The 26,230-nt window shown below is 45.9% G+C and overlaps 4 protein-coding genes across 4 annotated transcripts in view; 2 read left to right on the plus strand and 2 right to left on the minus strand.

Moving 5' to 3' along the window:
- The window catches only part of tjap1 (tight junction associated protein 1 (peripheral)), a 28,465-nt gene extending 23,323 nt beyond the window's left edge, over positions 1-5,142 (plus strand). The window contains 1 exon segment of the mRNA XM_019366298.2: positions 97-5,142. Coding sequence (XP_019221843.1) covers positions 97-739 — 643 coding nt within the window. The 3' untranslated portion in view covers positions 740-5,142.
- A 3,218-nt stretch (positions 5,143-8,360) lies between these two features.
- On the plus strand, positions 8,361-10,055 carry LOC109204699 (putative nuclease HARBI1). The gene is made up of 4 exons (XM_019366242.2): positions 8,361-9,320; positions 9,397-9,509; positions 9,595-9,706; positions 9,787-10,055. Exons 1-4 carry the CDS (start codon positions 8,888-8,890, stop codon positions 9,981-9,983), a joined length of 855 nt encoding a protein of 284 aa, XP_019221787.1. The 5' UTR covers positions 8,361-8,887; the 3' UTR covers positions 9,984-10,055.
- Positions 10,056-15,976: 5,921 nt separating this feature from the next.
- On the minus strand, positions 15,977-18,079 carry dnph1 (2'-deoxynucleoside 5'-phosphate N-hydrolase 1). The gene is made up of 4 exons (XM_003457490.5): positions 17,810-18,079; positions 16,679-16,750; positions 16,485-16,595; positions 15,977-16,405 (listed from the first exon to the last, which is right to left on the minus strand). Exons 1-4 carry the CDS (start codon positions 17,943-17,945, stop codon positions 16,290-16,292), a joined length of 435 nt encoding a protein of 144 aa, XP_003457538.1. The 5' UTR covers positions 17,946-18,079; the 3' UTR covers positions 15,977-16,289.
- A 1,452-nt stretch (positions 18,080-19,531) lies between these two features.
- Positions 19,532-25,232, minus strand: yipf3 (Yip1 domain family, member 3). The gene is made up of 9 exons (XM_003457477.4): positions 25,006-25,232; positions 24,248-24,457; positions 22,871-22,977; positions 22,739-22,784; positions 21,071-21,163; positions 20,853-20,984; positions 20,590-20,703; positions 20,363-20,486; positions 19,532-19,674 (listed from the first exon to the last, which is right to left on the minus strand). Exons 1-9 carry the CDS (start codon positions 25,069-25,071, stop codon positions 19,553-19,555), a joined length of 1,014 nt encoding a protein of 337 aa, XP_003457525.1. The 5' UTR covers positions 25,072-25,232; the 3' UTR covers positions 19,532-19,552.
- Between the last annotated feature and the right edge of the window lie 998 nt (positions 25,233-26,230).

The following is a 26,230-nucleotide window of genomic DNA, read 5'->3' on the forward strand; positions in this document are numbered from 1 at the left end:
CCCACCATCACACCAGTTAAATCTCAGATGAGAGCTTACGATGATTATGATGATGATGATGATGTTGTTTTTAACCCCTCCCACTCAGGCACCCAGTGTCTTGGCGAGCTCTGGCAGCTCCGAGGAAGACCTGCTCACCAACTGGCAGCGGATGTTCGTGGAGAAGATGGCACCGTCCAGCGACGGCACGCTGCTGCACCGCACGTCCTTCAGTAGCCAGACGGCTCAGGAGCTGCAGAGGAGGAGGCAGGTGGCGGTGGGAGTGGCCTCCTCCTCAGACCGGCACAGGGCGGCGTACTCTGATGGCGAGGAGGGCTCGTCGGCGCGCAGCTGGACGCCGAGCCGTGGCTCCAGCCTCGACACGGACACGGACACCGAACAGCGGGTGGGGAGGCGGGGCTGCTACGGCGGCAGGGACGGCTCGGAGGAGGAGGGAGAGCAGCTGCTGATGAACCTGGATGATGATGGCGGGAGCGGGGACACTGCGGTCACCGTGGTGACCAGCCCCGGCGACGCCCGCAGGAAGCTGGAGGAGGAGGGCGAGAGCTCAGGGGAGGAGAGAGACATCCTGCCCCACGAACTGCCTGTCATTTCGCCCCGTCTAATGGACTTGGACCCCGCCCTTGGCGCCATTGCACCACATCGGCCCCAGAAGAGCCCGAAGAGGATGGGCGTGCACCACCTGCACCGCAAAGACAGCCTGACCCGCGCCCAGGAGCAAGGCACGCTGCTGGACTGATTCTCGCTCGCCCCGCACTGTGCGCCGCTGACCTGATGCTGAGGTCAGAGGTCACACCCATCCAGGATATAGCCATACTCTACCGTATGCTGCCGAGCTCGCTGCCCCACCCGGGTGTGTGCATGAGACACGAATCGCTGCATGTCCACGTACTTTTGGTCTGATGACGTGTCCAGAGTGGTGATGATGTAGCAGAGAGGAGACATGGCCAGAAGTATGTGGACATGTCAATCGTAACGCTTGGCAAACCGTGTGTGTGTGTGTGAGTGTGTGTGTGTGTGTGTGTGTGAGAGTGTGTGCGTGGGCCTCATTCACTAACAGTACGTCCACACAAATCTGTGATTTCTGTTTTCGTACCTGAATCCGTACGTGCGGTCAGAGAACGCTGCAGTGTCCGCGTCACATATTCAGCACTCCCATTAGCCTGACGGTCACTTTGTTTGTCTACATTTGAACAGTGGTCGCTTCCTCCTCGGACACTATAATTCAAGTTTCTTTTTCTTCGCCTCAGACACGTAAGCGTGTGTCCTTGGATAGAAAAATGGGGGCGGGGCTATATGTGGATAGTATGCTAATTATATTGCGATTGCTCAGGGCTGATTAATGGAAACAGGCCGGTGCACATGTGAATCCAGCTGTAATATGGCGCCATTTAAGAACGTTTCCACGCAAATATTGGTGAATGAGGCCCATAGAGTTCTGATCAGCTGATTATCAATCAATCATCAGATAATGTCCATAAGTATGTGGACAGCCTAAACTGAAGTTTGACATTCCTGTGAATTTGGAAAAAAAATAGTTTTGACTGTTTGGGTATCGGCGCTCCACGAAGGTGTCCGCATATTTATGTCCATATGGCGTCTTTGATTATGAGTCTGCATATAGTGTATACAGTATGAGCAAAAGTATGTGGACAATTAAAGGTTCATTTAAATTCTGAACAATCTACATTCAAAACCACGTCAGGCATTTGTGCGTGTGTGCGTGAGAGAGATGGAGCAGAAAAACAGATTTTAAAAGCAAAACTTTACCGGATGTATTTGCCTTCTTTCCTGAGCAGGAGCTTTTATTTTGAAGAGACACACACACACACACACACACAGACAGTGCCTCACGCGCCCTCAGTCTCTCACTCTCTCACTCCATGGTTGAGAGTGTGACACCGGGCACACTAAGTCTTTTTACTAAGACTTTTATTTTGAAGTCAGTACTAATCATTGATTTCCTGTTGTTTAGTCAGCTGATTGATTTGTTGTGGAGCTGCAGACTGAGGTTTGGCCTCTGACCCAGATTCACCTCTGCCCCCTCGAACACTAGGACTGCGCCTGTGGGTTGGGGGCGGGGCTTCTCTTTGACTCACACCTGGAATGTACCAGTTTTGTTTTTTTGCTGTCATGTTTTTGTTCTTTTGTTGTGAAATGTTGAGTATTGATCTGTTATTAGTTTTATTGTTTGCCGTTTATTGATTTGTGGTTTTTCTGATCAGTTTGTGCTTTTGTCGTGCGTCTACGGAAGCCTGGCGGTCACAGAAATGTCAGTTTCATTTAAATGATGATTGAAAACAAAAACTTAACTAATATTCCTTTAAGTAGCAACCTGATTCCTACAAAATAAAAGCCTCTATAGTGAGGGAAATTGGGGTTAAAACTAGAAATCAAAGGATCTGTTTGACTTCCTGCAGCGCTCCTGGTGGCCTGGAGCAGTTTATATTTGTGGCACCTGTGAGCCTCCATACGTGACCTCAGTCTGTTCTTCTGATCGAATGTCAGCTCGTTGCCTCCTCACAGCTCTGATTGTCACTCCCACCGAGGCCCGACGTTGGGTCGTCGATCGCCCCGCCTCTCTGACTAACGAAGGTGATCTATCATTGGACGGATTAATGCTGGAATGTTCAGGGGCTGTTTTCAGGTTTCCTGCAGAGAAAACTATTTACACAAACAGGAGCTGCCCACAGGTTTCAGTCACTTTCACGGGACGTGATGTCACAGCGCAGAGCGCTGCAGTCGCTGACAGGCGTGTCACCATGAAGCGAGGCTGCTCGCTGATGTGGTGGGAAGGTCGAGTTGTGGTTGCGGCGTAGCGACAATTGGCTGTTTGACGAGTTTCAGCGCTGTCTGAGACGTAAACTGCCGGTGTGCACACTCCGTGACATTTACACACCTGTGCGTATGTCTGAAACTCCACGGACTAAACGCTGCACGAGCATTTTGAACGATGCACGCCGACACTTATCGGAAGTCCGGTTGCTGTGGCAGCAGGGAAGTTCATGCCTCCCTCCTCCTCTGGGGAAATGTCGTGGCGTTCATGTTCATGTTTATGGCATTTCTCAACAGCGATGCGCCACCCGGTGGCAGATGGCTGCATAATATTTAGGGCACAATCGTTTACCGCCAATGGTCAATTCAAATTTTACTGACTGGATTAACTTGTACATCTGGTACCTACTAGTGACGGCAGCGACCACGCAATGACCACATGTGAGGTCAGATGTGCCCGCTCCTGTAACTCGCAGTTCAAACAGGAAGTGAGGCATCTGGGTCCGACCGTGGCATCGTGGGACTCTGGGGTGTTGAGTTTTACTTTTTCTTTTTTTTTATCGTAACTTTGACGATGCGAATCAGCACGTGACATCTCGCTGAAGGACGCCATCTCTGTTTGTGACCTCACAACATGCTGCATCTGCCCCATAATACATCGTGATGATGTCACAGTGATGTAGTTTTCCCAGTTTTACAGGGTGACAGAATGCATGATGGGACACAAAGACCAAGAGTACACACTGATTCAGCTGAAATTAAACAGCAGAAAAAGTAAACTAATCCGCACCAGATGTCACGCCGGAGCATCGAACCCTGAGCGTGTCCAGGTGGACTGTGTGTGGTGGTGGTGTGGGGGGGTTGTGTTGATAGAGACGTGAGGTGTTTGTGAGGACATTTCAGGCATTTTTCCAGTGGAAACACTGAGGTGAAGGTGGGCGGGGCTTCCTACTTAGACTTCAGGTGTATAACACATAGACGAGCGGAGTGAGCGGTTCAAAGCTCCGAGCTGATGAAACATTTAAACCTTTTTTTCCTTTTGCGAGTCCTTCATCCTGCAGACACGTCGTCCTCCTGCTGGAGTCGTCAGCTGCTGTTAAATTATTCACCTTTTTTCCGTCTCGCTAATATTTCACAGTCTCTGTGTGTGTGTGTGTGTGTGTGTGTGTGTGTGTGTGTGTGTGTGTGTGAGACTCTGTGAGGAATGAGGTCACTGAGACTTTCCAAACAGACCAGGTTTCAGGGTCGGAGTCCTGGGACCGTTTGAGGCTGAGAGTCCTCACAAAACCAAAATACGTGTGTTCGTGCGTGCGTGCGTGCGTGTCTGTGTGTGTGTGTGTGTGTCTGTGCCTGCGTGTGTGTGTGTCTGTGCCTGCGTGTGTGTGTGTGTGTCTGTGCCTGCGTGTGTGTGTGTGTGAGAGAGCGGGTATAAATAGATGATACATGAGGACTCGTACATCTTTAATGATGCAACTTGTCAGAGCGATGACATCACTCTGCTTGTTTTAAACTTCACATTAAAACGCTTCACAGCGTCAGTGTGTTGTAGACTTTAGTTAATACTTTTCAGAATAAAAGCATTAACTAAAGAGGTAGGAAACGGTGATGAACAACTCTGGTGATCTGAGGTCAGACTGAAGTGGCGTTTTCTTGTCTGCTTCCTCTTTAAAGTGACTCGGTGTCCCAGCATGCATCAGGGAAACATGCAGGTGTTCCCGGCAGTGGGTCCTTGATTTCCAGGCCCTGTGACGGCGGTGAGCAACTCCTGTTGTCGTGTTCGTCTGATGTTTTTTGGAAGCTCCATTATCAGAGCGTGCTAACGTGTGGCGTCGCGCTGTCATGCGTCTCCTTTTGCGGTGCAGATGATTTTTAAAAAATGGCGTTGATGAGTCAGATCCTGTTTGTCCGTCTGGAAGCATCTGTATTAGTTCGCTCACCTGTGCAAGTGGAGCTGGGCGGCCTCACTGTTGGCGCTAAAAAGGTAAACACACGTTTCTACTGTATTTTTTTTTTTTTTTTTTTCTCATTCTGTTTCGATGTGTCTGCACCAAGCCGACTCCATCATGGCTGCGGGGGTGGGGGCTTATGTGAAGAGGACATGGAGTCACCCGAGGACCGACAAACAGTAACTAGTGGGGGAGTGTCTGATTGTAACCCACCCCCCCTCACGCTTTACCCCCAACGGGTGCTGTCTGAGGTCGCTGACCTGTGACCCCGGGCGCGGTGTTTTCAGGGTCAGCTGGGTGGTTTCCTGTCCTTGCCGCGTCTCGCATGGCGGACAGAAACGGACTGTTAACCTCTGGCGATTTTATTTTCTCAGTTTGTAAACGATGTATATTTTAAAGCTAATAAAATATTTTAAACAAAGCTCCGCCTCCTCACCTTCATCATGTGACCATTCACTGTAGAGGGCACAAACCAGAGTTTCCTGTTAACCATGGTAACCACCTCCAGATTAACAAGTTTAAAGTTGATGCCGTCTGACCAATCAGAGCTCTGCAAAACTGCATCGCTGCTCTTGAAGCTCCCTCACCTGTACAGGTCAGAGGTCAGAGGGGTTTCTGTTATTGTTTTAAGGACCTTTAAGTCAGGTTGGAGTTTGGTTTGTACTGCATGAAGGAACTAATCAGATCCTCTCGTGTCTGAGCTTCACTTCCTGGTTAAAACTTTATTAATACAGCAACTTGTGAACAGTGTGACTGACTGAAGCTGGCGCTCCCGTGTTCGACCTTTTCATGTTCTCATCGTGGCGTCACATGACCTGTGAGGCCTTCAGGGGCTGTGTCCCAATTCAGGGTCTGCACGCTTGAAGTACGCACACTACGCGTACTACGTACGGTGCGTACTACAAGTACGGGAAGTGCGGAAGTGAGAGGCTTGTGAAATGGGACGGTCTAGCCTTCGTCGTGCTGCTCAGGTTGCCTAGCAACCATGATACTAACCGTGAGAAATGTTTCATACAGCTTTGTGTGACAGAAATGAAGGAGAAAAAATGTTTTGTTGGTCATTCATTTTTGTCATGACATCACTTTGATTAGTTGAGACCACAGGACTGTAAAACATGATAGTTGGGCTTCATTTCTGTACTGAACAGTCATTTAAGATTAGCTAGTAAATAATAATTAGCTAATGTTATTCATGAGACTAAAGTCATCTCACTGTGGTAATGTTAATATAATATGGACAGTATTATAGTATTGTCAGATTATATATATATATATATATATATATATATTTTAATATATATATTATGAGCTTGAACTCTGGGTCAAAGATTCAAGTTGCAGTTATTTATATTTCCTGTCACCTTAAATCTTCACTCAAAGACAAGTATCTCTGACAGTGTATATACAGATGTATTATATATAAGAGACAAACATTGTTCCTTCAGTATGTTGGCATTACTAAATTTGGCTCAATGCTTACATATATGTGTAAAAAGCAAATGTACGAGCTGTGATAACTGTTTCTGATAGAATGAAGATCAGACTGATATATGAAATATTCCTTTATTGGGTGAGAAAATCAGACCATGTCATAACTGCTTTAAGTCATACAGAATAGATATCAGAGCCTTAAACAGGCTGACTTCTGCTAAATGGGTCAAACTGGGCAGAAAGTCTACAAACACATAACATCCTTATAGAATATGATGTAACACTATAGATCAACTTAGCTCAGAATATATAAAGCATATAAACAATTACAGCAATATGATGCAACAAACACAGCAGTGCTACTAATCCAAAATACTCAAAGCTTCATAGAACTGAAACAAACATTTATTTTTAGCTCCATTCTGCTGCTGATACATACTTTAGGTTTCTGAATATTAAACTTGTTGCTGCCTTTCATAGTATGTAACTTGAAGGCCCTGTGTACTTTCTCCCACACTGAAAACACTGGGATGATAACATTATTTGAACATTACCTAATAAGACTGATTCAGGACAGACAATTATTTATGTTAAACTTTCCTAGCAGTCCTTCACAAACAGGGAACAGTCTGTCTATTCTCTCCATCTGTCAGCTGCTGCTGGCTCTTCCTCCTCCTCTTCCTCACACACTGCTGAGTTTGTCCTGGTGGATCATCAGGGGTGCAAAGCCTCACAGATGATGTGCAGCAGTGGGTCCCTCAGTCTGTCCTCACTCTGGACACTTGCAGTCGTCACACATGGAAATCAAATGTGTGATAAGCTGCAGGATTCAAACACAAGTGTAACTTATAAATACATGTTCATACTTTTATTCCACAATCAGAGAGAAAGAAACAGAGAGAGAGTGCAGGACAGACAGACAGGTGACAGTCTCAGGTGTACACACTGCTACAAAACAGCACAAGAGAAGGAGGATTTAGTGTTTGTGTTATTACGAGTGCTAAACAAGAAGAGTTCCCAGATGGTCCAGTGGACACATGTGTGACTCCTGTGATTAAAGCATCTTTCTTTCAGCTTAACGAGTGAACCGTCAGCTCGTTCAAACACACGTTAAAGTCCGTTTGGCTCGACACCACCGAACAGAGGCAGCAATATAACATAGCTAACATTAACAGTGCAGTGAATCCTGCTTGTGCCGTCATATTCAGGACTGCAAACCGAGCAGCATCACTGACTTTCAGCTTGTTGTGTTTGTGGATATATGACTGACTTTAATTATCCATAAAATCATCACATTCTCTGTAAGATTAAGGTCGACTATATATATATTTAGACGTAGAGGCTTTAAAACCAAGTTACCGCTGAAAGTACAAACATCACTAATGTCACATAACTTTCCCGACATGTGGCCAACAGTAATGTTTTAATGTTCTTCATTATTGAACATTTGGGCATAAATAAGTGACATAATACTCAGTACTTACTTTTGATAGTTCACTCTTCGGCCGCTCCCTTCTGCCGTATTTTGCGGCAAAATTATCCACACCCACCGCCGCGCTATGGATTGTGGGATATATGGGGCCACGAAGCGTGCACCGGACCACGCTTGATATTTGGGGAAATCGACGGCGCATTTGGAGTATGCATTTGAAGTACACTTTGAATTGGGACAGCCGTCGTCGCGTGGCGGTGACGTAATCGCACTTGAAATGCGTACTTCAAGCGTGCAGACCCTGAATTGGGACACAGCCAGGGAGTTCCCTGAGGTGCTGCGCAGGTAAATGGGCGATGCTTCTCTGTTACCGATGCCCGAGCAGACTTTTATCTACCACTGTGATGCTCGAGGAGGTGGAGCCGGGATGGACCTGGCGACCTCCTGATGGCGCCGCAGTTCTGTATGTGGATGCAGAGATGGACTGCTTCTCAGTGATTGATCAATAAATGCATTGATCAGCAGCAGATGTTCCCCCACTGTGATGTGTGTGGAGTTTGGAGCTGAATGTTGGGAGGAGCAGCAGCCTTTCCTCATGTATTTAAGGTGGAATTCCAGATGTCAGAGCTGCTCTTCTTTTATGTCGATCAAGTGGAATAAAGATTCCAATGTGCAGGTATGTTACACAATCTGATATCCTCGTGTTGGTGTTGTTCCCACATCATCATCATAAATGTTGTTCCAGGTTCAACATTGCAAGTGACCAATCACGTTGTTGTGACGTCATACTTTTGCGACTTCGGAAAAAACGCCGCAAAAAAAAAAAAAAAAAAAATCTACTTAACTTGCGAGAAACCGCCGCTGTCCGCCGATCCAGCAATTTGAATACTTTGCATTTCAGGATACTGTTCTTTAATAAACAGTAAGCATTATACATATTGTCCTTGCAACATTGGAATTTCATAAATGAATGAGTCGCTTGGCTTGCAAACAACAATGTGACTGGTCACTTGCAATGTTGAACCTGGAACAACACCGACACGACGATATCAGATCATCCCAGGTATGTTACACCTGGGCCCTGTTTCAGAAAGCCGGTTTAGTGCAAACTCTGAGTAAGTATACCCTGAGTTAACGAAAACTCTGGGTTTTCGGTTTCACAAAGCGAGTTTAGATTAATTCTGAGTGAGTTACTATGACGACACACTCCGTGAAGCTAACCTGCCCCCTAGCAGGTTTACTTCAACTAACCCTGACTTTCTCCGCCTCTTTGTCGGAAACCTGACTGTAGGAAGTGTCAGACATGGCGTGCCCCTTCCTTGAAGAGCCAGAAGATGTTGAAGCCCAAATTCTCCGCAGAGCTCTCTGCCGGGAGAGAGTGATTAGAGCGCGTTTGGACATTTTATCATTTCCTGATGATTTTCTGTGTGAACGTTACCGTTTTTCAGCACAATCTATAATTTATTTGAATAACATCCTCAGGGCTTATACTGCTCATGTGACACATCGCGGACATTCTCTCAGTTCTGTACATATTATTTGTATTGCACTTCGGTTTTTTGCAAACGGGAGCTTTCTGTATAATATTGGTGACGCTGAGCACGTTTCCAAGGCTACCGTCTGTCGGGCAGTCAGGAATGTTACAGTTGCACTGAAACGTCTCCTGTACTCGTTTGTGGTGTTCCCCGGTCATAGACCCACAAGATTTATCAAAGAGGGATTCCACAAAATTGCAGGTATCAGGATGAACAAAACCTAATTCATGATGTGGTGATACTTGAACTACTACTTAGATTCTACATTTATTTTCAGGGTTCCCAGGCGTGATTGGCTGTATAGATGGCACTCACATTCCAATCATTGCCCCTTCAGTAAATGAAGGAGACTATGTGAACAGGAAGTCTTTCCACAGCATTAATGTACAGGTACATAGTTCCCTGTAGCATTTCAAACTAACACATTATTTCATTATGGTAATGGATGCTAATTTGTGTTCTCTGCACTGTGAAGATCACATGTGATGCTGCCAACATTATCACAAATGTGGAAGCCAAGTGGCCAGGCTCTGTTCATGACTCACAAATTTTTCGTGAATGTACACTGAGCACAAAATTTGGACATGGTGAGTTGAAAATACTTTAAAATATATAAAGACCAATTGCTACAGGGACATTTGAACTGAAGTGTATCCTTCTGTCTTAGGAGAGTTCACTGGCTACTTGCTTGGTGATAGGGGGTATCCATGTTTACCCTATTTGCTTACCCCTTACCCTGACCCTGACCCGGGCCCACAGCAGCGATATAATCTGGCTCATTGCAGGACAAGAGCCAGAGTTGAAATGACTATCGGAATGCTTAAGGCCCGGTTCCAGTGCCTTCACCCCAGAAAGGGCATGTGACATTATTGTGGCATGTGTGATTCTTCACAACATTGCCACAATTAGAGGAGAACACTGTCCTTCTGAACCAAACATCAGCAGTGATCCAAACCATGAACATCCTGACCCTCCCACGGACAGACAAGATGGAAGAGCAGTCAGAGACACCATATGTCACAATCATTTCCTTTGACCCATCACCTCAACATGTTGAAAGAAGAATAAACAGATTTTTTGTTCAACTGGCTTTATTGGTCGCCTGTATTTCCTGTACACAAAGTATTAATAAGTATATTATTATGTTGTTCAAACACTGAAATAATTCGTCCATCTCTGACCACTTCACCCACCCTTAACTGATGTTCCAGCAGTAAAATCTCAATCTTGGTCTTTTGGATCTGCTGCTTGAAGTGTTCCATTTCCAAGTCGCATTTTTTTATTTTCTTGATCAAATAGGTCTTGTACAGCTGCTTTACAGGGAACTATTGAAACACAGGAAATAGCATTGACATTCATAGTACATGCCTACTTAGGTTGGTTGTAAATCAGTGCTGAACATCTTACTGAGGAAAGGTTTGTTGGAGAAGTGGCTGGACCCTCTTCCTCTGCATTTCCATCATCACTCTGTTAGAGACATAGAAAGTCCATGGTTTTATTATAGTACCACATTTTATTCAATTGTTATATTTTCCATTGTAAGATGTAAACCTCATGAAGTGTCTCTGTTGCTTCTTCCTCTGTAACAGCTGTCAATGTTTCTTCATTATTTTCCTGTAGTAATGAAATTAACAACATTGCTGTTCTACTGTAAACTCATATGATCTGTGGAGTATTAAGAGTACTCACAACTGCATGTTGGTCTGGCTCAACAGGAGGCTGCACCAGATGCAGTACACCATCACCATCAACTGATAGAATATGAGGTTTATACAGGTCACTTATAACTTACAAGGGACCAAATGGCAATTAACAAACATATACCAATCACCTTACACTTCATTGTCATTATGCTCTCAAAGACAACCAAGACTGAGGGAAGGCAAAATCAGTAGGAAATTAACTTCACTACAAAATAATTCATTATGGTAAAGAGTTTATCAAATGAATGAGTAGCACTGCAAAGGTGACTGTGAAGAAAGGATGTATGCACATCATGTATTATTTTGAATTTATCTCTTATGTAGGCACTTGTGTCTTGCGGGGTTATTGACTCAGAGGATGTCCCCACAGAGATGCCTTCAGCCACAGGGCGCCCACTGTTTTGGCTGAGGGCCAACTGCTCAGCCTCTGTGGGTGGTGGTGGTGGAGGTCCCCCACCTGTTTTTCGGGCCTCCGCTTTTTTTCTGTTGGTTATAACGGGTCACATTTGAGCATACAGAGTAAGCAACTATGTACTTGTAATGTGCTCAGATAATTTCAATAAGTGCTTACAGAAAGAAAATTAATGTAGCCTCTAACTGCAATTGATTTACATAGGACAAACAGACCAAGCACTATGGCTCATAATACAATTACACCTTACCTGTTTGGACTATATTTTTATATTTCATTTTTACTTGCTGCCAGGAACGTTTGGGGCCTGTTGGGTTGCACCTGCGCTCACATCACATCACAAAATAAAATGTATAAAATAAAAAATAAAATGAAATATGATAAAATAACGTGTTAAATGGGTGGAAATCCCTAGATCAATGTTTAAATTAACACTCACGCATTGACTCTGTCGGCTATGTTTTGCCATGCATGCTCCCTTTCTTTTGCAGCTGAGGCTGTGTTACTTTTTTTCCGCAAAATTTGCATGTTATTGGCATATGCTGCCATCAGAATTTCGGCCTCAAGCGCTGTAAAATACATTGACCGCGCCTTCTTTCCCTCCGTCTCCATGGTGACTCGCTTAATCTGTGCTCCACTAATCAGGGCTTTATGTATCCTCGTGCACGCGCTTAACTTGGGGTTAAAGCAACTCCGCGTTGATTGAACTAATTGTTATCAGCCTTTCTGAAACCGAATATTCCGAGTTGGACAGTTCGGGGTTACTCAACCCTGAGTATCATTTTTAACTCTGAGTTTTCTAAGCCCGCTTTCTGAAACAGGGCCCTGGTCTGTAGCGTCTGTGGACGCTCCTGTTACCTGCTTGCAAACATAACCAGGTTTATTAAGCTGTTCCTGAACGCCTCATCAGCAACCGTTTCCTCTGAGGCTGGACGGTAGCCTCACACACACCTTTGTGTCAGGCTCTGCTGCCACCTGCTGGTAGCAGCAGGAACTGAGAGTCCTACTGTGCCTCCCTCTGTGCGATAACTCAGCAAAGGATTGTGGGTAATGCAGTTTGAATCACCTGTAACAAGCTTCCTGTGAACCAGGAATCAGCCAACGAATAGAATAGAATAGAATTCAACTTTATTGTCATTGCACATGTCACAGGTACAGAGCAACGAAATGCAGTTTGCATCCATCCAGAAGTGCTTTAGCCATGATATAGATATATTACAATATATATTAGCAATAATATAGATATGTAAGTATATTACAGAAAAGGGTCTATATGGTATGTTATAATGTACACGGTATGAAGCATGTTATGAATATTCTATAACTATAAGTATGTACAGGCTGTGAACAGGATATAAATATGAAATAAAAACTATACAGAAATATGAGATATACAGTTATACAGAAATGTGAACTATGCAAGTTATAAACAGTTGTAGGATTAAAAATTATTGTATGTACAGAATGATATTTACACAGAACTATACAGTAGTGGTAAAGTGCTAGTGGTTGTGAGTGGTGGTTCAGTCCATGTTATTATTGTGTGTTTGAGGGTACGGTTGTCCATTGTGTGTGTGTGTGTGTGTGTGTGTGTGTGTGTGGGGGGGTGGTTGTGGGTGTGTGTATGTTCAGTCCTTGAGTTTAACGTGGGTCAGATGTCAGGAGGCAGAGTTCAGGAGTCTGACAGCTGTGGGGAAGAAGCTGTTCCGGTACCTGGTGGTCTTAGTCCGGAGGCTCCTGTAGCGCCTCCCAGAGGGCAGGAGGGTGAAGAGTCTATGTGATGGGTGACTGGGGTCTTTGATGATTTTCCCAGCCCTTTTCAGACACCGCTTCCTGTAGATGTCCTTTATGGCAGGAAGTGGTGCTCCGGCGATGCGCTGGGCAGTTTTCACGACCCTCTGCAACGCCTTCCGGTCCGAGGCAGAGCAGTTCCCGTACCAGACTGTTATACAGTTGGTCAGGATGCTCTCGATGGTGCAGCGATAGAAGTTCACCAGGATGTCTGAGGACAGGTGGTTCTTCCTCAGAGTCCTCAAGAAGAAGAGGCGCTGGTGAGCCTTCTTGACCAGCTTGGAGCAGTTGGTCGTCCAGATGAGATCCTCGGAGATGTGGACACCCAGGAACTTGAAGCTGCTCACACGCTCCACAGCCGTCCCTTTAATGTGGATGGGTGGATGTGGGTCAGCATTCCTCCTGTAGTCCACGATGAGCTCCTTGGTCTTCTCAGTGTTAAGCAGCAGGTTGTTTGTGTCGCACCACTCAGCCAGACAATCCACCTCCTCCCTGTAGGCGGTCTCATCGTTGTCACTGATGAGGCCAATCACCGTGGTGTCATCTGCAAACTTAATGATGGTGTTGGAACCATCAGCAGGTCTGCAGTCATGGGTGAAGAGCAATGTTCCCTCTAAGCTGCGCACGTGCGCAATTGCGCACTGCTGGCACGGTCTCTGCGCACAGAAAATCTGCGTTGCGCACAAAAAAAATCTAACCTGAATTGAAATTAAAATTAAAACTTTAACAATTCTGTTTTGCAGTGTTAGTCAGTGAGTGACTGGCTGCTCCTGTATGGGATTAGAACGATGCCACCTTATCCTGTAGTCCAGCCAATAATGCGATTCACATTCGTATATACGCAGCCAATCAACGTCGCTGACAGGCTATGACAGCGTCCTTATGTGCCGACACCGGTGTTTTAGCTAGCAAAGCGGCGTGGCTGATGTGGAGTGAAGCCACGTTAATGACAACGTGTCCAACCATTGGAGATGTGAGCAGGACAGACGGAACAACTGACGGGAGAAGTGTGGACTTTATACCAGTTTTTAAATTGTGTTGATCGGCCACGTAAAACCAGAGTTATGATAAAAATATCTGCAATGTTTGGTTTTCTTCCTGTTGTCTAGTTGTTAAGAAACGGGGGGAAGTTTTAGGAGTGACGGCGGTGTTCTGAGATGTGAGAGATTTGAGACGTTTAGCGCAAATCTTGTGTAGTTAGTGTGTAGTTAGTGTGTAGTTAGTGTGTAGTGTAGTCAATAGTTTTGCTGTGTGTGTCAGAACAATGAGGCGGCTGCTGAATGTTACAGGTGTTACAGCAGTGATACATCTCCTGTTGTCAGGCCTGCAGGTATCAGGCTGTTGTTCTCCTTTATCTCATAGTGGACACAAATTATTTTTTGGAGTGGCACAAATAATTTGTGTGGCATCAGATTTGATGCAGAACAGCTGATTGTTCTGTAAATAGTTTGAAATGTTTGTTTAAAAAACGCCTTGGCTGCATTTAAAAAAATAAATAGCTGCAAAAAACTTTGTTGTTTGCCAAACTGAGTTACTTTTTTGAAGAAGTAACTATATAATTAATTGCCCAACATTGGTCATTATATCCTGTATTTTGCAGACAGAGTTACAGACTCTCTCCCAGACCATAGACTCATAATACAAGTCAGAGCTTTATGAAAAAAAGAAAAGAAAGAAAGTTGTGTTTTCAAAATTGGAGTTCAAGTTATTTTTACTTCCAATAGTGTTAACATCCTACACAGGTCATGAACAGGATTTTTCAAATTTTCATTGTAAGTGGGCTAAAGCAGTTAATTAAAAGTAGTCTAACATAAATGTAAATGCTGTGATTTGATTATTTTAATAAACCATGTAACTTGGATGGATTAGATGCTGGCGTGACCACAGTGCACACGTCTGATGTCGCTCACAGTGGTCCAAGGGACGCTCAGGGAGTTTGTGTGTTCGCTCAGGCACGTGAAAAATTAGAGGGAACATTGGTGAAGAGGGAGTAGAGGAAAGGGCTCATCACACAGCCTTGTGGTACACCGGTGTTCATTGTGATTGTAGATGAGCAGTGGTTGTCCAGCCGGACATGTTGGGGGCGGTTGGTCAGGAAGTCCAGTAACCATTTGCAGATGAGGGAACTGATGCCCAGGTCTGTCAGTTTCCTGATGAGTTGTGAGGGGTGGATTGTATTGAATGCTGAACTGAAGTCTATAAACAGCATTCTGGTGTAGGTGTTGTTGTTGTCCAGGTGTGAGAGGACAGAGTGCAGTGCGATGGAGACTGCATCCTCTGTGCTCCTGTTCTGGCGGTATGCAAATTGGTGGGGTCCAGGGTGGGGGGGGACAGGATTTGAAGTGTGCTAAGACCAGCTGCTCTAAGCACTTAGTGATGATGGGGGTGAGTGCTACTGGGCGGTAGTCATTGAGGCTAGATGGGTTGGAGTTTTTGGGTATCGGGACGATGGAGGTGGATTTGAAGCAGGCCGGTACCACAGCGTGGGCCAAGGACAGATTGAATATGTCTGTCAGGACTCCTGCAAGCTCCCCAGAACACGCTCTGAGAACACGCCCGGGGATGCCATCAGGACCTGCAGCCTTGTGGACATTGATCCTGCTCAGCACCGCTCCTACATTGGTGGGGGAGAGAGTCAGAGGTTGGTGATCCGGTGTCACGTCTGTTTTGGTTGTGGTCGTGGGGTTCCCTCGCTCAAAACGAGCATAAAAGTTGTTGAGCTCGTTGAGGAAGGAGACATCAGAGGATGCGGGGGAGGGTTTGGTGGTCCTGTAGTCTGTGATGGTCTGGAGTCCTTGCCACATGCGTCGGGGGTTGGAGTTGAAGAAGTGTTCTTCTACCTTCTTTTTGTAATGGTGTTTGGCTTTTTTGATGCCCTTCTTTAGATTAGCCCTGGCTGTACTGTAGGCGTGTGCATCTCCTGGCCTAAAAGCAGTGAAGAAGAAAGAACCGACTGTCCAGAGTATTTTAATGCAGGGTGACCTTTGAACTTTTACATTAAGTATGAACCAAATCAGAGTCTTTGAATTTAAAACACTTTCAGGACAAAAATAAAAGAGAATCACCTGAAACCATCAGAACCATAATGACCATTTCAGCAGGAAATGACCTCAGAGACACGTGAAGCATGTCCCTTCACATTAAAAGCAGAAGAACATTCACGATCTCAATTGGAAAAGAAATCGTATTGATTTTAACAAACATTGACCAATCACAGGGCTTCACTTTATTCAGGAAGGCGGTGCACATCTGGAACAGCTGCTTTCAGTTTTTCAGGCTGCTGAAGAACTCTTCCAGAACCTTCTCCACCTCATCCTCGCTGTAATCTCGCACCACAAAGTTCTCAACGTCGGCGGCTCCTCGGATCATGGCCGACAGGACTGCACAGAAACAGGAAGTCAGCATGAAGCAGCCAACCAGGTTGAAGCGTGTCAGTGAGGAAACAGGAAGTGTACTCACTCCGTCCTGATGACGGTCTAAACAGGCAGAAGACTTTCTTCTTCATGTCGACGGCCCGGCCGAGCTCGTAGCCGACACCCAGAGACGGCTGCGTCACCTCGGCAACGACCACTGAGGTCACAGAGGTCAGAAGTCACATGGGTCACTGGTACAAAGTTCCATGATCAACGATCAATAAAACGATTGGTTCTCACCATCAGATTGATGCAGCCAATCCAAGTCTCGGTCGTGAATGGCTCGGTCCCCGGACGCTGCGTTGTTCTCTCCTGTCCAATCATAGTGCAGCAGCTCAGTGACATAACGGGCACACAAACACACACACTCTTATTTTGAAGGTCTGAACCAGAAAACCAAACCTGAAATGGGATACAGCTAATGTGACTCCGCCCATTTTTGTGATGCAAATGCTTTTATTTAGAAATATTTTGTGATTTTTACTTTGGAGGTCAGCAGGTGCTGGTGTGACCTCGCCCTCTCTGACCAAAACTGACTGAACCAGCAGCAACAGAAGATCAAACTATGCTTCACATTTGATAAACATGCTCATGGATTCACTCTGACTTTGGCTGTTACTTCCTGCACAGCTCTCTCTCTCTGTGTCCTCAGAGACCAGTTTACCATCAAAGCTCTGTTATTATCATGCACCAGTCTGCTGCTGTGTTCAGTGCTGTCGGCCTCTGACATCACAGCCTCATTTCTGCTCTTCAATACTGAACAAATGTTTGCTCAGCTGTGTCTGTAACTTTACCTGATGCTGCTGAAGTGAAGCAGGGCAATGTTCACATGCTGATACATGGTTTGCTTCAGTTTAATAATTTTAAGGTTAACTGCTATAAAAAGCCAAAGCAGGAAAATCTTCTCCATGTTTTTATCCTCAGTTACTTTGACACAAAGGCCTCTGCTGTGATGCTCACACCTCCGACGAAGTCTCACAGCTTTGTTTTCATACACAGATATAAGATATGGAGATGTGCCGATAAATGATCAGAATTATATTTCTGACTGTCTGAGTCCAAATCAAATCGAATAGAATCAGTTACAAAAATCGATTCCCAGCCCCAGTAATGCCAGCTCTGGAGGAGGCGTTGCTCAGAGGCATCACTTCCTGTGGAAAAACTATTACAGACGTCCACCATTGGTCAGAACTGCTAGCCCCGCCCCTTTCATGTGAACACGCAAGACCGTTCTGACCGCCGGTGTTAACGAATCTAGAAAACGGAGAGATAAGCGACACAGGCCAGAGTCTGTTACCATGGTGACAGACTCCGTTAAACCCGGAGGGGGGTAACCTTATACACGTTCGTTTTTTGTGTGTGACCTCTGACCTCTGTCGCTGAGCTCGGCGCTGCTCACGTGTTCGGTCAGTACGGTCCCGTAGCTCTGTAGCACGTGCACGATCCTCCGGTACACGTGCACGTCGTCCCTCCCGCCGCGGATGCTGCCGCAGAAATAAACCTTCATCCTGTTTCTACTCAGACTCTACTGACTGTTCCCGCGCTGTCGCTATACGTCACCGGAAACAGGTGACGGTGACTCAGAGCCTGCGCCCTGAGCTCAGACTGACAGGTAGCTGAACATCACGGAAGTGAAAGGTCAACAACCCTCCTCCTCCTCATCGGGATCACGTGCCTTCACGGGGTCTGACACCTGAGGGTCACGGTGTTTATTTCCACTGCTGTGATTGGCTGCTTAGAATCTGATTGGCTCAGGCAGGAGGTTACCTGTCAGACAAAATTTAGGGTGAAATAAAATTTGATAAACAAACTTATTCTTCTGTGGTTTAGTCCTGACAAACTTCCTGTCTGTTGTTTCAAAATAAAGAATTTTCAAAGCAGAACATTAAAAATGTCAAAGGTTTCAGACACACTAAAAGTGTTTCCACTAACAGGTATTTTACAGCTGGTTTCCAATTCTCCCTCCGTGTATTCCCGCCTGGATATTTTTTCAGTTTGGAGACTTCAGATTTTTGCAGTTTGCAAACAAACAAAATTCCTCTGATTCTGTCGTGCTGTCAGAAACAGCTGTTGCTGTCCTGCTCAGTAATTCATAAACAGAGATATTTGATGGATGTGGCTCCTGGCGTTTACAGGTGCTGTCAGCCTGCCAGTAGATCACCTGTTGGGAGCTTTCTGGCACAGCTGTGGGGGAACATCTGCTTCCCTGCAGAGCTTTACTCCACAGGGAGGTGACCTCTGATCCCCTGCTGTTGTATTTGGAATTATTATATCAACGGTGTGAGGTGAAACAACATTGGGGATCTTCATTTATTTATTAAAGACAATAATTCATCAATACGACCCGACAGAAGCGCCTCAACACATTTGAGTCCACATCTTCAGGTTTGGCTTCATAACCAGAAGATTTGTGGTTTATCTTGGAAAGGTGCTCGTGTTGGATCAGACTGGATCAGTAGGGCTCGTGTTCGGGGTTGTTGATGGTGGTGACTCACACTGAACATTTCTCTTCCATAAATATAAATGTAGGAACCAGAAAACTGTGAAAACAACAAAACGCTCTTTTGTTTATGATATGACTTCTTTTTGGAGTGAGACAAGAATCTGTTACTATTCATGATGTTTCATATTTTTGTGCCGTCAGTGGAGCTGCTGTTGCTGTAAATGTTTATGCGTCTGTTCTGAGTTTTAGTTATTAAATCGAGTAAACAAAACATCATGAATATCTTCACGTTAACACACATCATGTGACCTCTTTTTGGTTTGTTTTTTTACCTGAAGTAGACTCACGTGAGTTTTCTGTTGACTTCCTGTTCACCTGTGACAACACACAGCTGTGAATGCATCCGAACATTACTCTGAAATACAGGCTTTTATTTTGGAAAAACTGAAGTACAGGGAGTCTGAACTTGATGAAACCTTTATTATCCCATATGTACACGATCAATAATCAGAAAGTGAAGGTCGAAGAAAAAACAAAACAGCGCCTCAGCCACCCCCCCGCGCCACACACACACACACAGGTCTTTGAATTGAGGCGTTTAAGTTTCACAGACATAACAGAACCCCCCCCCCCCCCCCCATCCCCTCCCCTCCCTCCCCCATCCCCTCCCCTCAGTGGGTGCTCAGCAGCATCCCTGGGTTCCTCGCTGTGGCGTTAAGCGTCACCTCGGGCACGTCTCTGGCCACCCGCTGCATGGGTGCCATGTTGTGTCCTTCCAGAGAGTCAAGCAGCCCTGAAACAAACACGGAGGAGAAAACACGAGTCAGCAACACACCTGTGTACAGGTAACTTCAGGGTTACCCTGGCTCCTACAATACGAAGGTGGGTCACTTCTTATTATTTGTGAACCTAACCTGCTCCATGGTCATAGTATCGGTTACCATGGAGATTTACTCGATAAAAAGCAAAACACCTTTATAGTACACAAATCCAGGTTAACCCTGGGCCAGGGGAGATCCTGCTTCAGGGCTGTGAGCAGGTAACAGGTGTGTGCGTGCAGACACTGAGCAGACAGGAAGTGCTGGACCTGCTGGCAGATTACCTGGATACACCTGAACAGCTTTAACCAGCCGGTATGAGTGTGCTCAGAAGCTCCATCTCTGAACAAAACCTGATCAGCTAACAGGAGCTAACTGGAGTCATGTGACCAACCTGACTGCAGGTGTTTCCTGTTAGCTCACCTGGCTGCTGTGAACCGATGGGAGGCAGAGCTTCGATCACCACATCTCTGTGCTCGTGAAAATCTGGAAGCTCTGTCATTGGTCTAAACTTAGTCGATGTTTCCATGGTGACTGACAACACAAAGTTATTTGAGCATAAGCATAAAAACCAGCGAGACAGAGCATGCCGTGGCGACCGAACTGCCCCGGACTGGCAGCAGGAGAACCACAAAGACCTGCCTCTGTGCTTCTGGTTCTGACCTTCTACGATGGTGTGGTAGTTGAAGTGCAGGTAGAGCAAAAAGAGCATGTGCAGCAGCGCCATCGTCCCGCAGAGGAGGAGCCGCGGCGTCTGACCCACGGTCCGAGAAAGCAGCGCTGCCACCTGCACGCACACACACACACACACACACACACACACACACACAGGTGAGCTCACACAGGGAGAGTTTCCTGGCACAGGGGCTGATGGGAAACGACAACCTCACCATGCGCAGCGTGGACAGGCCGCCGAGCAGCAGCCATAGCCCGTAGAACAGGAAGTGGAAGTGGATGTTGTAGGTGACAAGGAGGACGATGCAGGGACCAAACAGGCCGTAACCCTGGCAACAGGCGACAGGAGGTGAGGTCACATGGCATCATGTAGGAGGAGGGCTGCATTCAGGTGCATCTCAGAAAACTGAATCACATCTGAGAACAGCGAAAGCACATCACCCTGCTCTGTGTGTGTGTCTGCAGTTCCAGGACTTACCAGCAGGGACAGCATCTGCAGCATGGTGATCTGAGCATTGACCAGGTACGCCAGGAAGTAGATAAAGGCAGAGACGCCGAGCCAGTAACCGAAACATGTCCCGATAGCAGTGCCCATCAGCGTGCCTTCTCTCTGCAAATACACACACACAGAACACTTTAACAGACAAAGAAACATGAACTGTGTGTGTGTGTGTGTGTGCATGCATGTGTTCTTACGATGACGGTTCCTGAGGTCTTCATGCCGTGCAGCAGGATTGCCACCAGAGTGAAGACCAGCATCAGCGGCCCGTACAGCTCGCCTGCGATCTTCTGCACAGGAAGCACACGTGTCAGAGGAACCTAAACCTGGATCTGAACATCACCTGTACAGGTGTGAATCTCATGGCGTTATTTTTGTGCCACTATTCTGAGCGCACGTAAAAAAATTTTGAGTGCACGTAAAAGTAATTTGCAGGTGCAAGTGTTGCATTTTGAGGAGAAATTTATTTTGAGCGAAGAAAAGCTAAATTTGAGTGAACAAAATTCATTGCTGCGTGCAAAAAATGTATTTCAGTGTTTGCTATTATCCACACACACACACAATAGCAGCCCCTCTCGCTCAGTTTTTGCATTTGCGCTTGCTCGCAATGTGTTGCTCGCGCTCTCAACATTTCTGCCCATGCGCGCTCAACTCTTTCTGTACACCGTTATATTTGTGCCACAAAACCAGCCAATCACAGACTTAGATGCAAAAAAATCTGATTGGCTGTTTTGGTCTCCAACCAGCTCGAAATGACGAAATGCAATGTCGCCCTCTTTGCGCCAGAAAGAGAAAACCAGCGGATGTTGCCCTAAACAACAGCAGCACGTTTAAGCTTGATCAACTGTTGTTAGAATGTATTTAATATTACTTTCTAGTATCAGCTGATGTTTGCTGGAGCCACAGCTATAAAAGCTGCTGGTCATGATATCGGTTTGGATATGTGGTGAGAGGGAAACATGAAGGTGATACAAATCATACATATATACCAACAAGACAGTGCACATCACTGTCACAACAGCGTTTGTTTTAGTTCAAAGGTTTATGGTTTTTCCTATAATACCTGGTGGTGTAGTCAGCCGATTTTTTGTCAGTTCAGACATTAGAGCACTTCTGCAAATATGTGATGTCTCGATAAATCGAGCAGATATTTGAAGTTTACACAGCAACATTCTCGCATGAAAATATCTTAAAAGTTTATTTTGTGATCCAGAAAGAGTAATATTTCAAACTCCGCCACTCTGTGTTCCTCCACCACTGCCTCGTTTGAGTTTTGGACGAAATGGATTCTGGGATATTGCATTTCGTCATTTCGAGCTGATTGGAGACCAGAACAGCCAATCAGATTTTTTTGCATCCAAGTCTGTGATTGGCTGGTTTTGTGGCACAAATATATCGGTGTACAGAAAGAGCTGAGCGCGCATGGGCAGAAATGTTAAGAGCGCGAGCAACACATTGCGAGCAAGCGCAAATGCAAAAACTGAGCGAGAGGGGCTGCTATTGTGTGTGTGTGTGGATAATAGCAAACACTGAAATACATTTTTTGCACGCAGGAATGAATTTTGTTCACTCAAATTTAGCTTTTCTTCGCTCAAAATAAATTTCTCCTCAAAATGCAACACTTGCACCTGCAAATTACTTTTATGTGCGCTCAAATTTTTTTTACGTGCGCTCAGAATAGTGGCACAAAAATAACGCCATAGAATCTGAGCATTGAACTGCAGTGAGACACGTTTGAACCCTCTATCAGCATCTCCACCACTAAGCTCCCTCACGAACATCAGCTCCAGCCTCCGGTCCAGCAGGAGGCGCTAAGCCTGCTCACTAACTGTCATTAACACTATGACAAAGAGACTCATGCATACCTGGGGGAAGTTGATCATGCGGACAGGTATCAGCGACTCGATCAACCTGCGGGGGAGTTAGCCATTAGCTGTTAGCACTAGCAGAAAGCAGGGAACAGCAGGAAACAGCTGACAGGAAGCAGGAAGTCTTACCTGTTGCGCACCTGCACCGGCTCTACGTCAAAGTATGGCCGCAGGATGTCGATGTTAGCGTACAGGTTGAAGGCTTTGGAGGCCTGACGCTTGCCCGCCTGCCACACCTGAACGCATCACACAGGTAAAACATGTCAGAGAAGAAGAAACGAGTTAGCGCTTTTCCACTAACACCTGCTCGGCTCGGCTTTTAGCTGTAGTACCTGGTACCAGGTAAAGTACCTTTAGTACCTGCTCAGCCAGGGTTCCAAGTGATCTCAGGCGATCCAAACATGTAACATCAACAGACTGCATCCCACCGATTGGGCAGTCAGTGGCTTCACTCGATGAGTCATGAGGGTGACTCCTTCAGGAAAATCAAAACCGCCTTTTTTGAAACCGGGCAACAAGGAATGTGGCCACACAAACCAACACCGCGGCGTCTGACGCCAGTCTGACTGAACAGTGGGTGCACCATCGTCTCGACATCCTCCACTGTTGTGTCGTGTTTGTGTCGCGTTAAAACGACGTCACAGGACTGTCGTCCCCGTTGACGTCAAACGAACGAAGCCGAGCAGGTACTAGTGAAAAAGCGGTAAGAGTGATGTCACTAAGTAACAACAGAGGCGTCCAGGAGCTGTTAAGAGTTAAATTTGTTGATTTTTTATTTTTCTACTAAATAAAGCTGTTGTAATTATCTTTATATACACACTGCAAATGTACTCGTATGAGTTGGCACTCTGTCTTTTGAAGGTGAAAGCTTCGTTCGGCGTGACTGTCCGGACTGATAAACTGTAGGAATGACGTAGAGTGCAGTGGTTTGTTCTCAACACGCTTACACACAGATAATAGTTAGAATAAGTCTCTGGGTTAGAGCGTCCGAACAAGATATTCTGAACCAGAACTTAGAGTCAGTAGAACAGCAATGGATAATAACATTAGATTATCAAGGCTAGGCAGGGAGGTGTTTTCCTTTTCTGTCTCTGACAGAGGAGCGAGCATATATCAGACGATGGACGGGGAGGATTCGCAGGGAGACAGCACGACTGCCGTGTCCGTGTGGGAGCCAGATAGCCATGATAATCTTTGTTTTTGTCTGACTATAGAAAGTTGTACCGCCCGTTTGAGGGTCATCCTTTTGGTGAACCGGATGCTTGATTTCACACACAGGTCCACGGCGCTGTGTAAACTTGTAATTTCAACTGCCAACACAAATTAAATCTTTTTGGCTGACAGACCTTTCTCCTGAATTTCCTTCTGAAAAATTTGAACACGACAGAGCCGGTCTTTGTGTGGAACAGAGGAGCTTCAGCTGGCCTCTGTAACAGCAGCTAACAGCTACAGAAGAAGAAAATGTTTGCAAGTGTTTGAGAACAGGTAAACCCGCCCCCGCCTCACCTCGTCGGCCACCTGCCGGCCCAGCTGACCCTTTAACCCCTTCATGCCCAGGAACTCTCCGTCATCGGCCACGTCGTCCTCGGTGGCGGCGGCCTCTGCCGCGACCTCCTCCTCCTCCTTCATCCTCTGGTGCATCTCGCCCATGTCCTCAAAACTCGAGCCCGACGTGTCGTCCATGTTCTCCATGTCGATGACCGCTGAGCCGCCGCCCTGAGCGCAGGAAACACGAGAGTGAGGGAAGGAGACAGGAGAGGAAACATGGGAGACGTGGAAGGAGACAGGAGAGGAAACATGGGAGACGTGGAAGGAGACAGGAGAGGAAACATGGGAGACGTGGAAGGAGACAGGAGAGGAAATATGGGAAACGTGGAAGGAGACAGGAGAGGAGTTTTACTGAGGTAGAGATCGATCAGTTAAACTGATTAACAAACTGTTGATCGATTTATCAGAGGACCTCCAGCTGATTACAGATGTTCAGTCAGCTGATCTCAGGTCTCCAAAAGTTGATTCTGTTCATCTGGACGCTACGTCAACTTTTGAAGATTTACTTACCTGGATGATTGAGAATGGATCAAGACTGATAGCCTGTTAGCTCTCGGGTCTCCTGTTACCATGTTAGCATGATTCGATTCCTCACAGTGCTTTAACCTCGCGCGCTCACCTGTACGCTGTTTCGGGCTAACCTGCAGCGTCACTCAGGTGCTGTTACTGTTATAGGCCGGCTGGGTGGCTCGTTAGCCTGTTAGCATGTAGCTCACCTGGATGAGGTTATCGTCGAAGCTTCCCCATGGTTCCGTGTTCCTGCTCCCGGAGCCCGAAGACATTTTCCCCGCAGCAGCAGCGGCTCTCCGTGGGGTGGAGTCCGTGTCCGTGGTTGGGTCGGTGGTCCGGTCGGTGGATCCGCGGATGGATCTTTTTCTTTTCCTGCTTCTAAAATCTGATGTTTTGGTCCGTAGAACGCCCCGCCCACCGGCTGACGCCACAGCCCCAGTTGACGTGGAAGTCGAAGATATCGCGATATTTCCGTGAGAGTTTTTTGCTGTGAGGGTTGCGTTTCGCTGCCGCTTGAATGTTTTATGTAGTTTTGAACATGAAACAGTAGAAACTGCTGAAGAGGACTCTTCAAAAGGACGAACAACCGCGTTAAACACAAGATCGTCTCTAACCCGGGGCTGGGTCTGACTTGGACCGAGCCAACCATCAACGGGCTTGGGTTATTGGTTTGACCCGATACTGGGTTTGGATAACTATCCAAAAATTGAGTTAATGTTTAAAGTTGAGGTTACCAAAAAATGTGTTGATACTCATAACCCATCGAAACGGTTATATGAACATTAACATTTGGGTTAAAGACTTCTGCCTACTTTTAAATTCAGCATTCAAAAGCTGGACTGAAAACAGTCAGACTGTCTCAAAACTACTTTTATTGCCACATGATACAAAGAATATAGACAGCAGAATAAAATATATCAAACAAAGTCAAATACAAGTAAAAAATAAAAGTACATAATTCATTATACTACATCCCTTACTTCAAACCAGTCTTTGGTTACAGCTCCAAAATTTCATGACTGACTCTGTTTTAGAACAAACTCATGTAAACACTCATTGAACAAGATGACATCATCATTACTTCGTCATTACCTCTCAGATCATTGCACGCACCCTTATGAGCAACAATATACCCTTCCATCATAGCTAACTGAGCCCTCATTCATTTGATCATATCTGATTCATGTCCTGAGATTCCACTCATGACAAATCGATGTTTTACAGAAGCTCACCACTCCCATTCTTCTCAGATATGCAGATGATGTTTGTCGAGAACAAAGGCTTCCAGTTTGAAGCAAAACTGTAAAATCAGCAACGTGTAGCAATCAGAAAAGACGAAGATACAAATTTTAAATCTCAGTCAGATTGAATTCTTTCTCGTGTGGCACTAAATCTGCTCTGAGTGGTCTGATGTTATTTTCTGATGGTTCA

Source organism: Oreochromis niloticus, linkage group LG13 (assembly GCF_001858045.2).
Source record: "Oreochromis niloticus isolate F11D_XX linkage group LG13, O_niloticus_UMD_NMBU, whole genome shotgun sequence".
Taxonomy (NCBI): domain Eukaryota; kingdom Metazoa; phylum Chordata; class Actinopteri; order Cichliformes; family Cichlidae; genus Oreochromis; species Oreochromis niloticus.